Source organism: Globicephala melas, chromosome 16 (genome assembly GCF_963455315.2).
Source record: "Globicephala melas chromosome 16, mGloMel1.2, whole genome shotgun sequence".
NCBI classification, from domain to species: domain Eukaryota; kingdom Metazoa; phylum Chordata; class Mammalia; order Artiodactyla; family Delphinidae; genus Globicephala; species Globicephala melas.
This window is the reverse complement of record NC_083329.1, coordinates 63,581,858-63,597,462: the sequence shown is the minus strand read 5'-3', so window position 1 is coordinate 63,597,462 and position 15,605 is coordinate 63,581,858. Positions and strand designations below refer to the sequence as shown.

At 37.8% G+C, this 15,605-nt stretch overlaps 1 protein-coding gene across 7 annotated transcripts in view; it reads right to left on the bottom strand.

Annotated features, from left to right (window-relative positions):
* HERC4 (HECT and RLD domain containing E3 ubiquitin protein ligase 4) overlaps nt 1–15,605 on the bottom strand; it is a 132,409-nt gene that overhangs the window by 60,482 nt on the left and 56,322 nt on the right. For all 7 annotated transcript variants that reach the window (XR_009559298.1, XM_030862380.2, XM_060286195.1 and 4 more), the window contains exon 8: nt 12,409–12,569. Coding sequence is in view for 6 of the 7 variants with exons in the window: in XM_030862380.2 (XP_030718240.1) it covers nt 12,409–12,569 (161 nt within the window). In the remaining variant the exon portion in view is untranslated. The remainder of the gene's footprint in view (nt 1–12,408; nt 12,570–15,605) is intronic.

Here is a 15,605-nt window from a genome sequence, read left to right as displayed (position 1 = left end):
ACAACTACTGAGCCCATATGCCACAACTACTGAAGCCCACGCACCTAGACCCCATGCTCCGCAACAGGAGAAGCCACTGCAACGAGAAGCCCGTGCACCACAACAAAGAGTAGCCCCCACTCACCACAACTAGAGAAAGCCCGCAGGCAGTAATGAAGACCCAGCGTAGCCAAATAATAAACTAAAAAACACACAAAAAAGTCTATATGTATACGAATAATCTGATTTAACTGTTACAGTTTTATAGTATATGTTGTCATATCTAGGAGGGCTAGTTCACCTCCTTATTCTCTACAAAATACACTGTCAGGAAAAACAGAAAATTTTGAAATAGGCTCCCCTGCCCATGCACTCTCCCCCCCCACATCCCCGCCATTTACTGAGTCTTGATTAGGGCACTCTTCAGAAACTTATCTACCTAAATGATGTGTTTGAGCTATTTACAATTCTGTAAAGTGTACTTCTATTTAGGAGCAATACTGACAGAGATACAACTGTGTATGTGCCTTTGACTTACAAGGAAAAGAAGTAGTTTTTTGATGATCCCTGAATCCCTTTACACTCTTAGGACTTATTCAGGACCCCAAAGGGCTTAAAAGCACTAATACATAACACATCAGAATTGAAAATTAAGAAATTTAAAAAATACTCATAGACATATCTGAAAGTGAACAAGAACAAAGGCACCACTGCATGTTAACACAGATAACAGTACTAACATGAAAGTCATTCTAACCTCATGAACCCTATGACACAATACCACTGTCCTTGAGCAACTATCAGCTGGTTCCACAATACGGAAGAACATAACTGAAGACACAACATGGTAAGTGACTTTTATTTTCCTTGGTTTATACTTGATTCTGAAATAAGTTATACAATATGTTAAAATCTTAGCCAAGTTCACTCAATTTTGAAGGGTGTGCTCCCATGCCTTCACCTATGTTATTTTTTTACTTTTGTGTAATCTGCCAAAGAGCAAAAATTCTGTGTTTTACTAGAATAATTTTCTATACCTGATGTTGATTTTATTTGTTTTTCATTATTTAAGTGGAAAAAAAAGAACAAAGACTCCTCACTTATGAATAAGCTAAAGTTCTTTTCAATCAATTACCATTTACATTTATTTTGAAATGTTTTATTGTCACTTCAGTAAAATAGGTAACCAAGTATTATTTCTCAAGCATCAAAGGTTACATCTTTTAATAAAGTGTTCCAATCTCCCCTCACAACTTTTTTGATTTTTGTCTTCCTGTTATGGGCTGAATTGTGTCCACCCCTGCCCCCAAATTCATATGTTGAAGCTGTAATCCTCAGTACCTCGGAATATGACTGTATTTGGAGATCGGACCTTTAGAGAGGTGATTAAGGTAAAATGAGGCTGTTAGGGTGGGGCCCTAATCCAATATGCCTGCTGTCCTTATAATAACAGGAGGAGACACCAGCAACACACGCACACACACAGAGAAAAGGTCACATGAGGACACAGCAAGAAGGTAGCCATTTGCAAGCCAAGGCTTCAGAAGAAACCAAACCTGCTGACAAAGTGATCTTAGACTTCTAGCTTCCGGAACTGTGAGAAAATAAATTTCTGCTGTTTAAGCCACCCAGTCTGTGGTATTTTGTTATGGCAGCCCTAGCAAACTAACACCCTTCGCCGAATCAGATCCTAAACTTAGGAAAATAAAACTTCCAAGATACTTTCTATGTGTTAGTGAAAATATCTTTGAGATTTCCCAGAGAGGCTATGGAGAATCAAAATGATTTGTCCTTTCAACATATAAGTAGAGATGCTAGAAATAATTAAGTTTATTTGATGTGTTACTATTCTAAAGGTTGCATGGGAAGAGTTGTCAAATCAGAAGACACTTAACCTTCCCTAGGTTAAATTTATATGGTAAAATTAATATAAATATTTCACCTCTCTAAATTAATAAAGATATTTCAAAAATGTAATTACTATAAAAATTTCTAATTTATATGGTAATATAAAAATTTCAAAAATTAATATATTTCAAAAAGTGTTTTATGAGAAGTCCATGGAGATTCACCAATGTCCTTGCTTACCATATGTTTAAATATGAAGGGAAACATTATTCAAAACTCTTATGAAATAGTTCTGTCAAGTTTTCCTGTATTTATAAGAGTTCTGGCGGTACAGTGCTGTCTGTCCTAATGTCAGGTTTCGTTCCCCCAATTTCAGTTATTATTGAACCTTTATTTTATTCACATCTATCATCTTCTAGGCCAGTGATTTTCAAATGGCGTTTTATAAAAATATAGATGTCTAAACTTGATCCCTGACTTACTGAATCTCTTTACTTGATATTCTTGGTGTTATTCCTGGTACATTAGGTCTCAGGATTATCATATTATATCTCAAGATTTTTTTCAACTGTAAAAGGTTATACTCATTCATATTCATAAATCAGATGTAAGGAATCACTGACTTCTTTGAGAATAGGCTTAATCATCATCTTTAGAAACATTCTTGTTTAAAAACCTTTTTGGAATACAGGCATAACTTGCTTTATTGTGCTTCACAGATATTGTGGTTTTTACAAATTGCTGATTTGTGGTAATTGATGATTTGTGTTGTCAGATGATGGTTAGCATTTTTTAGTAATAAAGTATTTTTAATTAAGATATAATATGTACATTTTTTAAAGAAATAATGCTACTGCACACTTAACAGGCTACAGAATAGTGTAAACATAACTTTTACATGCGCCAAGAAACCAAAAATTTTATCTGACTCACTTTATTGTGGTATTCTGGAACCAAACCACAGTATCTCCAAAACATGCCTCTAATGTGTTCTCCATGTCACAGAAACAACCAAATTTCCTTGTCAACTGTATTTATTCTTATTATGAACCCTCGTCATATCTTTCCACTTGACAATTATCAATAATAAATAAGCCATAGTCATTTTAAGCCTCTTTCATCTATTGACTAGTTTTTGTTTTATTCTGATGCTTGTCTGAAGGCCTTCCTGTAAGCTACAGGCCAGAGTTTGTACTTTCAACAAAGAAGGATAGTCTCAGAGCCCTGTGAAAAGGACTGTACCTGTTATTTGAAACCACTTATACATCAAAGAATAGATACTTGGGTACAGGCTTCTGAGGAGACGTGGCTTAGAGAACTTTCAAAAGACACCAGTGGACTACATTAGGATTTCTCATATATTTTTTTAAGCTGATAAGCAGTTTTATGAAACTGACAATCCAAGATCCATAATGTTTAACTTTGCTTTAATTTTCTGTTTTCTGGATCTCCCTTATAGGGAGTCATTTCTCCTTCTTCTAAAGTAATCTAATTCACATCAATTTTGTAAACTCTGCTTTGGTACGCTTAAACGAAATGTTAAAACACATTTCTCTTCTCCCTTCAGCTTGCCAGTATCTCCCGGAAAGGAGCTTATATCCTTTTCTAAGGCCCTGATTTTTGCAGCTGCCATTCAGGGCACACCTCTAGATCACCTGACTCTGGGGGCCAGCGGGGGATTATGCTCAAGGGTCCCACAGGACTAAAACCAATGGACAAAGAGTTCTTAACTGACTACCACCCCAGGGCACAGCAAGAGGCAACAGACTGAGGTGCCCAATCTTTCTGTAGAAGAGGATTATTAGTTTACCTAATACAACTTTGGCCTAAGAGGCAGGCTTCTAATTAAACCCACATCAAAGGGCCTGTTGTAATCCTCTCAGAGATCTCAGAAGGAGGGCCTTATCTTTGCAACATCCCTCTGCTGCACTCCAGAACATCCATTTCTTCCATAGGGGACCTCGTATTCCCATCTGGTGTCCCCATTTTTGTGGTTGCCACCTAACTGATGCCCCTTGATTGCCTGGTTCTGGTGGACAGCTGGGCTTGTATCCTGGGTCCCACGGGACTGTAACAACTGGTGAGACAGTTTTTGGTTGGCTACCACCCCCAGTGCACAGCACAAACAACAAACAGAAACATACCCCAGTTTTCTGCGAAAAAGGCCTATCTGCTTGTCCTGGAGCTTTGGCCTAAGGTTTCTACACCTCTAGCAACCTACTGAGGTGATCTTTGGGGACGAAAGCTGGTGGATGCCATCTTTGTGCTCTCCCTCTACCTTGCGTTAACTTGCCAGTATCTCCTGGAAAGGAGCTTGTACCCTTAGCTGGTGCCCTGATTTTCACAGCTGCCACCCAAGGGACACCTCTAGATTGCCTAGTTCTGGCAGCAGTGTGACTTTCTCTTGCAGTCCCACAGGACAGATATACATTTGCATACTTAAAAGCTACCGCCTGAGGGTCTGGCCTCAATCAGCTTGAATTTAGGTATTGCTGAAATTCTCCCCTTTGGGATACTGACAGGTCTTGGCACATTCTCAACTGAGAGCCACTTAAAATAATATAGGCTGTTTGGACATTAACAAAGATTTGAGAGACAATCAAGAGTGAGGGCAGGGTTGAACTATATCACAACACTACAGTAATCAAAACAGTATGGTATCAGCATTAAAAACAGACATAGAATACAGAGCCCAGAAATAAACCAATGCATATATGATCAATTTATTTAAGACAAAGAAGCTAAGAATACAGAGTGGGAAAAGGACAGTCTTTTCAATGAATAGTGCTGAGAAAATTGGACAGCCACATACAAAAGAATGAAACTGGACCACTATCTTACACCATACACAAAAACAAACTCAAGAGCTTCCCTGGTAGTACAGTGGTAAAGAATATGCCTGCCAATGCAGGGGACACGGGTTCAAGCCCTGGTCCAGGAAGATCCCACATGCTGCGGAGCAACTAAGCCCGTGTGCCACAACTACTGAGCCTGCACTCTAGAGCCTGCAAGCCACAACTACTGAAGCCCGCGCACCTAGAGCCCGTGCTCCGCAACAAGAGAAGCCACTGCAATGAGAAGCCCGCGCACCACAACGAAGAGTAGCCCCGCTTGCCACAACTAGAGAAAGCCCGCACAGCAACGAAGACCTGATGCAGCCAAAAACGATAATAAAAATAAATTTATTTAAAAAAAAACTAACTCAAAATGGACTAAAGACTTGAATATATGACCTAAATCATAAAACTCCTAGAAGAAAACATAGGCAGTAAGCTCCCTGACATCAGTCTTGAGGATGATTTTTTGGATTTAGCACCAAAAGTAAAAGTATCAAAAGCAAAAATAAACAAGTAGGACTACATCACACTAAAAAGCTTCTGCACAGCAAAGGAAACCATCAACATGGATTGAAGACCAAAATGTAAGACCTGAAACCATAAAACTCCTAGAGGAAAACAGGCAGATCACTCTTTGACATAAATCGTAGCAATAGTTTTTTGGATCTGTCTCCTAAGGCAAACGAAACAAAAGCAAAAATAAACAAATGGGACCTAATTAGACTTAAAAGCTTTTGCACAGCAAAGGAGATCACTGACAAAACAAAAAGACAACCTACTGATTGGCAGAAAATATTTGCAAATGATATGACTGATAAGGGGTTAATATCCAAAATATATAAACAGCTCATATAACTCAACATCAAAAAACAAACAGCCTGGTTTAAAAAAATAGGCAGAAGAGCTGAATAGACATTTTTCCAAACAAGACATACAGATGGCCTACAGGCACATGAAAAGATGCTCAACATCATTAATCATCAGGGAAATGCAAATCACAATGAGATATCAACTCACAGTTGTTAGACTGGTTATTAACAAAAAGACAAGAAATAACAAGTGTTGGTGAAGATGTAGAGAAAACAGAACCCTCTTGCACTGTTAGTGGGAGTATAAATTGGTGCAGCCACTATGGAAACAGTATGGGGTTCTTCAAAAAATTAGAAACAGAACTACCATATGATCCAGCAATTCCACTTCTGGGTAAAACAAAAACACTAATTTGAAAAGATGTATGCACCACCATGTTCATTTTAGCATTATTTACAATAGCCAAGGTATGGAAGCAACCTAAGTTTTCACTGATGGATGAATGGATAAAGAAAACATGGTGTGTGTGTGTGTGAGTGTGTGTGTGTGTGTGTGTGTGTGTAAGTGTATACATACACACATGCATATATACACATACATACAAATATACATACAATGGAATATTCTTAGCCATAAAAAAGAAGGAAATCTTGCCATTTGTGACAACACACATGATTCCTAGAGGGCATTATGCTAAGTGAAATAAGTCAGAAAGAGAAAGACAAATACTGTATGATCTCACTTACATGTGGAATCTAAAAAACAAACAACAACAACAAACTGAAACCAAACTCATAGATACGGAGAACAGATTAATGGTTGCCAGAGGTGCCTGGGGATGGGGGCCAGGCAAAATGGATAAAGGAGGTCAAAAGGCACAAAATTCCAGTTATAAAATAACTAAATCATGGGACTGAAATGTTCAGTATGGTGACTACAGTTAATAATACTGTACTGCAAATTAGGAAGTTGCTAAGAGTAAATCTTAGTTTCATAACAAGAAAAAAAATTTTTAACGATGGTGACAGATGTTAACTTGACTTATCGTGGTGATCATTTGCAATATATACAAATATCAAATTGTTATCCTATATACATGAAACAAATATAATGTTATGTCAATTAAAAACATTTTATCTGATTCTTGCTGATCCCCAGAATTCAATAATAATTCAAATTTAATAGGTTTCTGTTCTTTTAACAGTAATGTTGCTATCTGCATGGGTTCAGTAAGAATATGTTCCCCTTCCCACTAGTTTGTACTTCTTTCATAACTGATTGAGCAAATCAATTATGTAACCAAGAACTTACCTGAAATGTCATATTAAGAACAATGGCTATTGAATTAGATATGACAAGTCATCTTAAAGAATAAAGTTGGTTGTACTTATGGAGCCAATGCTTATGATGTCTCTGGCACAGTAGAAGATTAAAATTTGTCAGGTCTAGGACGTCGTCATGTGATGAATTGTGCTCCCCCAAAATTCATATGTTGAAGTCCTAATCCCTAGTACCCTCAGAAAGTGACCTTCTTCAGAAACAGGGTCACTACAGATGTAATTACATAAGTTGAAGTCATATTTGAATAGGGTGGACCACCAGTACAAAATGTACCACCAGTACAAAATGACCTTCTTCAGAAATAGGGTCACTACAGATGTAATTACATAAGTTGAAGTCATATTTGAGTAGGGTGGACCACCAGTACAAAATAAAAGGGCGAAATGTGGACACAGACAGGCACATAGAGACAATGCCATGGCAGGATGAAGGCAGAGATCTACTAGCCAAGGAATACCAAAGATTGCCAGCAAACCACCAAAAGCTAGGAAAGACATATGGAACAGATTCTCTCTTATAGCCCTCAGAAGGAAGCAACACTGCCAACACCTTGATCTTGGACTTCTAGCCTTCACAACTGAGTCAATAAATTTGTATTGTTCAAGAAACTGAGTTTGTGATATTTTATTATAGCAGCCCTAGCAAACTAATACAGTTGTCCTATACACTAATACTATACACATTCTAAAGAAAGGTTTGGGGCTTCCCTGGTGGCGCAGTGGTTGAGAGTCCACCTGCCGATGCAGGGGACACGGGTTCGTGCCCCGGTCCAGGAGGATCCCACGTGCCATGGAGCGGCTGGGCCCGTGAGCCATGGCGGCTGAGCCTGCGCGTCCGGAGCCTGTGCTCCACAACGGGAGAGGCCACAACAGTGAGAGGCCTGCGTACCGCAAAAAAATAATAATAATAAAAAAAATAATAATAAAAGAAAGGTTTGCCCTTTGCCTAGTTCCAAGGATAGAGTCTCAAAGTCTTGGGAATATCCTGTTAAGAGTGTCTTTTTATAGACCCCGAATAGCCAAAGCAGTCTTGAGGGAAAAAAACAGAGCTGGAGGAATCAGACTCCCTGACTTCAGACTATACTACAAAGCTACAGTAATCAAGACAATATGGTACTGGCACAAAAACAGAAACATAGATCAATGGAACAAGATAGAAAGCCCAGAGATAAACCCACGCACCTATCGTCAACTAATCTATGACAAAGGAGGCAAAGATATACAATGGAGAAAAGACAGTCTCTTCAATAAGTGGTGCTGGGAAAACTGGACAGCTACATGTAAAAGAATGAAATTAGAACATTCCCTAACACCATACACAAAAATAAACTCAAAATGGATTAGAGACCTAAATGTAAGACCGGACACTATAGAACTCTTGGAGGAAAACATAGAAAGAACACTCTTTGACATAAACCACAGCAAGATCTTTTTTGATCCACCTCCTAGAGTAATGGAAATAAAAACAAAAATAAACAAATGGGACCTAATGAAACTTCAAAGCTTTTGCACAGCAAAGGAACTTAAACAAGACGAAAAGACAACCCTCAGAATGGGAGAAAATATTTGCAAACGAATCAATGGACAAAGGACTAATCCCCAAAATATATAAACAGCTCATGCAGCTCAATATTAAAGAAACAAACAACCCAATCCAAAAATGGGCAGAAGACCTCAATAGACATTTCTCCAAAGAAGACATACAGATGGCCAAGAAGCACATGAAAAGCTGTTCAACATCACTAATTATTAGAGAAATGCAAATCAAAACTACAATGAGGTATCACTTCACACCAGTTAGAATGGGCATCATCAGAAAATCTACAAACAACAAATGCTGGAGAGGGTGTGAAGAAAAGGGAACCCTCTTGCACTGTTGGTGGGAATGTAAATTGATATAGCCACTATGGAGAACAGTATGGAGGTTCCTTAAAAAACTAAAAATAGAATTACCGTATGATCCATCAATCCCACTACTGGGCATATATCCAGAGAAAACCATAATTCAAAAAGACACATGCACCCAAATGTTCATTGCAGCACTCTTTACAATAGCCAGGTAATGGAAGCAACTTAAATGCCCATCGACAGATGAATGGATAAAGAAATTGTGGTACATATATACAATGGAATATTACTCAGCCATAAAAAGTAACGAAATTGAGTCATTAAGAAATTAAGTCATTGAGACGTGGATGGACCTAGAGACTGTCATACAGAGTGAAGTAAGTCAGAAAGAGAAAAATAAATATCCTATATTAACGCATGTATGTGGAACCTAGAAAAATGGTACAGATGAACCAGTTTGCAGGGCAGAAGTTGAGACACAGATGTAGAGAACAAATGTATGGACACCAAGGGGGGAAAACTGCAGTGGGATGTGGATGGTGGTGTGCTGAATTGGGCGATTGGGAATGACATGTATACACTGATGTGTATAAAATTGATGACTAGTAAGAACCTGCAGTATAAAAAAACAAACAAACAAACAAAAAAACAACTAATACTAAACTTTCTTTGGGTTATTTGTATGGAAATATGTTAATATAAATGTTTCAGACATTACATGAAATGTCTAAAAATCTTATATGTTCTGGTATAATGTTATAAGTCATAATTCTAGTTATTACTTTAAAATGTATATCTCAGAAATAACTAAATTTCCTTGTCAATTGCCTTATTATGAACTTTCATCAAATCTTTAACCGTGGTCATTTTTAAGTCTTTTGTCATTTACAGACAGTTCTGGGTGTACTCTGATGCTTTGCAAAAATGTTCCTATAAAAGGGTTTCATCTTCAAGGAATTCATGGAAAAGACTCTGACAAGTACAGGTTTCTGGTAACTGACCATACTGATGAACTGAATGAATAAGCATTTTCAGAACTCTAACGGAAAACTGATGAATTCATAAAAGTGCTAAAAAAAGATCAAGATGAAAAAAAAATTAATTACATGGGACTGAGTGAACTGATGAGGATGATTATAATTTTTTGACTTTCTGTTTGAATAAAAATAATAATAATAATTTAAAAAAATAAAATAAAATAAATCCCACAAGGGCTCAAAGGCAAAAAATATACAAATCAATTTTCACTGCAAAGTAAAGGACCTGATACAGTGGAGGATTACTGGACTGAATGTCAATATTATGACATAGTATGAGTGTGTTTCGTGTTTGGTAATTGCAATCATTGTTGCTTTTGTTGTGGTCATCCATTTACAATGCTTGGTGTCAGTTTATTTATCTCTTGTAAAAATAAAATACAGTGTGTGTGTGTGCGTGTGTGAAAAAAAAAAAAGAGTGTCTGTTTTTACCTGTGGCCTCGAGGCCATACCAGATAGTTTATGCTAACAATGTGATTGATTTATGGTGGGGGGCCACGAACTTAACTTCTAGAGGGGCTGAGTAAATTAAATTCACATTTAATTAGTTCCTATCCTACACAGCTTTAGTATAGTACAAAATAATTATCAGCCATTATATATATTATATATATAAAATAGTGGTAAGATATACATAACAGAAAATTTACTGTTTTAACCATTTAAAGTGTTAATTCATGGCATCAAGCAAATTCACAGTGTTGTGCAACTAATACCATTATTCACCTCCAGTACATTTTATCATCCCAAACAGAAAATCTGTACCCATTAAACAACTCCTCATTCTTCCCTCCCTCCAGACCCTGGAAACCAGTGTTCTCTCTGTCTCTATAAATTTGTTCTAGGTACCTCATACAAGAGGAGTCATACAATATTTATCCTTTTGTGTCAGGCTTCTTTCACTTAGCACGTTTTCAAGGTTCTTCCATGCTGTGGCATGTACCAAAATTCCATTCCTCTATATGGCTAATATTCAATCACATGTATATACCATACTTTTCTATCCATTCATCTGTTGATGGACATGAGTTGTTTATGCCTTTTGGCTACTGTGAACAATTTTTTAATGAAACTAAATTGTAGCAAAAATGACTGCTTTTATAACTCCATTTCCTTTCCCACTTTAATGCAAATAATCTTAAGGTATGCAGTTTCAAAGGCAACAAAATGCATCTCTAAGTGACTAAACTGTATAACAGAAATACATGATTCCTTACAATATCCATGCTGCTTTAAATTACAAATCTCTTTGTTAGGTTATTAATGGTGCCTTGTGGAAGAAACTGATATGATGAAACACCAACATGCTCCTAAGGACATAAGAAAAAGAACAATACTACTAAAATAAATGCAGGTTCCAAACCTAAGAGTGACTGGAAGAAAGCGAAGCCATATTCTAACACAAAATCAAACAAAAACAAGAAAAAAATAGTATCATATCCTGACGTTTGTTAAATAAAAGTATAACAGAGATATCCTTTTAGTTACGAAAAAATAGTATCTTCAAAGGTAATTCATAATAAAAAGTGATGGACCTTTTCAAATGTCAACCTTCATAGTAGGTTCATCACAGAATAGTCTTGACTCAAGTCCCACAACTCAGAGAAAAATCCCAAAGACAATCAAACATAGATAAAATAAATGAAAAAAACAATTCTGAGGTGTAGTTTAGGATGGTAAAGGAAATATTTTAAAAAGTACATTTTGGTTGCAGCATGTCAAAGAAGTGAATGAGAAAACAGCATCTGAACATTTCAAATTCTTTAAGTAGTAAGTTAGGATCATTGAAAAGATAACCAGATCTATTAAAAGAGTAACAGAAAACAAAAATATAGATTTGGCTAAAGCAGTAGGGATATAAAAGCAAATTTTAATATTTCGAACAGGTAATATATTCATATGTTCAAATTTCAGATAAATAGAAAATGTTATATAATTTTAAAGTCTCGTATATACCCCAAAGAATTGAAAGCAGGGTCTTGAAGAAGAGATATTTATACACCCATGTTTATAGCAGCATTATTCACAGTAGTCAAAAGGTGGAAACAATCCAAATGTCCATCAGCAACTCACAGATAAACAAAATGTGGTCTATACACACATGCTGTAACATGGATGAACCTTAAGGACATTATGCTAAGTTTATAAAACAAGCCAATCACAAAAAAAAAAATACTGTATGATTCCACTTATGAGATATTTAGAGCTAAGTCAAATTCACAGAGACAGAATGCAGAATGGTTGCCAGCTAGTGGGAAGAGTGAATGGAGAATTGTTGTTTCATGAACACAGAGTTTCAGTTTTGCAAGACAAAAACGCTCTGGAGGTAGTTACACAACAATGTGAATGTACTTAACACTACTGACTGTGCACTTAAAAATAGTTAAGTTCATAAACTTTGTATTATATGTATTTTACCGTAATCAAAAATAAAAAACAAAAACACTTCCCTCCCACTGGTATCTAGTCACCATTCAGTTCCCATATGCCCAACCTACTTTCATTATTTTATTTATCCTGGGTTTCCTTATGCATATATATATAAACAAACTAAGCAACCATATACAGTATTCTGTATCTTGCTATTTTCACTAAACAATGTATCTCGTGATTCTTTCATTTAAAACATAGAAAAGTTCATCTTTTAAGAGCAACATTTTAACAATAATTTTAGTATGTGCAGCAAAGCTTTAATGTAAAAGAACTTACCAAAATCTGGTGGACACTGTCCATTATAAGGGAACCAATTTCCTTTCACAGTGAAAGGACTTTTTCTGTTGCTTGTTGAACCAGTTCCTAGCTGTCCATTACCACCAAGTCCAAAAGAATAAATTCGTCCTGATGAAGGAACAAAAGCAGAAGTGTGCTGCCTAGAGTAAAATGATAGAAAACCTCAGACTTAATGTTACCTTTCAAACAATTTACATTCAGAAAAGCATAGCAAATATTACTGATATAATTTTTGTCTTCAAAAGTAAGTTAATAAAACCATTATAGTTTTAAATTTTTCTGTACAAAATATTTAATAGCCTTACTCTATACTGAATGAATTCTGTACCACACAGGCAGGCTGCATAAAGCATATTCCAGAAAATTCCCACAAATGTCCAAATTTTAAAAGGCCCAGCTATATACTGGAATCCCTTACAATATATGATTTAGCACTAGAGGCAGCATCTAACTATGCTGTCCAAGAAAGCTTCCCAGCCTCCTTCCCTCTCTGTCAGGTTCTAGCTTAGCGCTCTGTGGTCTATGAGGGCCCACCATCTGGGCATCACTCAAAAGTTTTAAGATGAGAACTGGGCAGAAGATTGGTATATATAAAACTGCATGATAAAACAATGTTTCCTTTCTTCAAAAAAACAATGTTTCCTTTCTTCAAAAGAAATTTATCCTTATGTATACACACTCAGACTCCTCTAGAGATTGCAGAGTGGAAGCAAACCTAAGAAATTACAGAACCGAAGCTAAAGAAAACCCACTAAGCAGTGAACCTAACCAACTCCTTCTGATGCTTCACTACTGTATGTTTAGGAATGGGTTAAAGGTGATTATCCAGCTCAGATCTTGTGTTCCTCAATCTCAGGTTTTATGGCTTCAATCAAGTCTGACAAATTCTTAAGTGTTATTTCTGCAAATACTGTCTCTCTCCCATTTATTCAATTCTCTTCTTGATAATATTAGACAAACGTTTTATCTTCCCAACATACCCAACAAGTCTTTTAACTTCTCTTTAATATCCATACCCCTTGTAATTTCCTTGGATCTATCTTTCAAGTCATTATTTTTCTCTTTAGCAGTGTGTCCAACCTGCTGTTTCAACTATCCACTGAATTTAAACTTTTAATGACTATGTTTTATACCATTTCTAGTTCTGTTTTTCAAAACAGCCAGCCAGTTACTTCATTTAAAACCCTTAATATATTGTGAAATATAATACATATACACCAACCCAGGACTACTCTGACAAGCCCCAAACCTACTTTAGGGCAGTCCTGTGGTTACAAATTCTGAGGGGAGATCCAAACCAGAAAATAGGCCACGGCCAGAAAAGTCTCCTTAAACTAGCAAGAGAATATTGCATTGTGAACTCTTCCCATGAGGCAGCTTTACTGGGAGGAGATGGTTTCACAGGCCTCACTACTGCCTCTACCAGTTCTTAGGTCTCATCTTCTTTTCCAAACTCCTTTGCCATCTGTGGTATACTGTTTATGAAAAGGACCCAAGGGGCTTCCCTGGTGGCACAGTGGTTGAGAGTCCGCCTGCCGATGCAGGGGACACAGGTTCGTGCCCCAGTCCGGGAAGATCCCACATACCGCGGAGCGGCTAGGCCCGTGAGCCATGGCCGCTGAGCCTGCACGTCCGGAGCCTGTGCTCCGCAATGGGAGAGGCCACAACAGTGAGAGGCCCGCGTACCCCCCCCCCCCAAAAAAAAAAAAAAGGACCCGTTATTCTTTTCCCTGTACCCATTATCCTTACAATATGACTTCTGCAGGTGTTCCCACCAAGATGGTGAATCTATTTCTCCATGTCTTAAAACTGGTCTCTGACCTGTGGCTTGCTTTGAACAGAATGCAGCAGAAATGACAGTGCATCAGATCTTAGCCTATGCCTCACCAGTGGCTTTGCACTCTTTCCCTCTCTCTTTTGGAACTCTGCTCTACCATCATTAGAATAACCCAGAGTTAGCATTTGAAGGATGATATATAATCTGAAGCAGAGACAAGCTGACCCAGCTAAGGTCCCCACAGACTACCCAGCCCCTACCCAGATCATCGGCTGATTAACTGAGTTCAGCTAAGATGAGAATTGCCCAGGGACTTCTCTGGTGGCGCAGTGGTTAAGAAATCTGCCTGCCAATGCAGAGGACACGGGTTCGAGCCCTGGTCCGGGAAGATCCACACACTGCAGAGCAACTAAGCCCACGAGCCACAACTACTGAGCCCACGTGCCACAACTACTGAAGCCTGCACTCCTAGAGCCTGTGCTCTACAACAAGAGAAGCCACCACAACGAGAAGCTCACGCACCGCAACAAAGAGTAGTCCCCACTTGCCACAATTAGAGAAAGCCCACGCTCAGCAACAAAGGCCCAACGCAGCCCAAAAAAAAAAAAAAAAAAAAAAAAAAAAACTGCCCAGCTAAGCCCAGCCCAAATCACTGAACCACAGAGATATTAGCTAAATAGGTCATTGTATTAATAAGCCACTAAGTTTTGGGGTGATTTGTTTAGCAAAATAAGCTAATTAATACATTACCTAGATTGGCAAATTTTTTCAGAGCAGCTCCAGAGTCAGTTCAAACTAAAAGGTATGGTTTTCAGATTTTTGCCCTGCGGAATTCCCTTTACTTGCTGGCAAACTAATCTATATTATTTAAAAGGTGTTTTGGGTTTTTTGTTTGTTTGTTTTTGTTTTTTGCAGTACGCGGGCCTCTCACTGTTGTGGCCTCTCCCGCTGCGGAGCACAGGTCCGGAGGCGCAGGCTCAGCGGCCATGGCCCACGGGCCCAGCCGCTCTGCCGCTCTGCGGTATGCAGGATCCTCCCAGATCAGGGCACGAACCCGCATGCCCTGCATTGGCAGGCGGACTCTCAACCACTGCGTCACCAGGGAAGCCCTAAAAGGTGTTTTGATTCAAAAGGGTTTTCAAGTTATCTAGTCTGTCACATTACTGGAAAACTAAGTAGAATCTAACAACCATCTTATCTCAGAGCCAGATGAGCCAAGGTTAATAAAAAAATTCTAAATCAAGGATACTCTTAACAAAATAAACATTAAATGGAATCCTAGCATATAAAACAGACAAACTGTTCTGGCTAAAGAAGGGTTTAACATTGCCCAGTCTGCCTCCTTCAGGAAGCAGCCGCTGTGACATTTCAAAGGAACACATCAACAGTTTAAAAACAA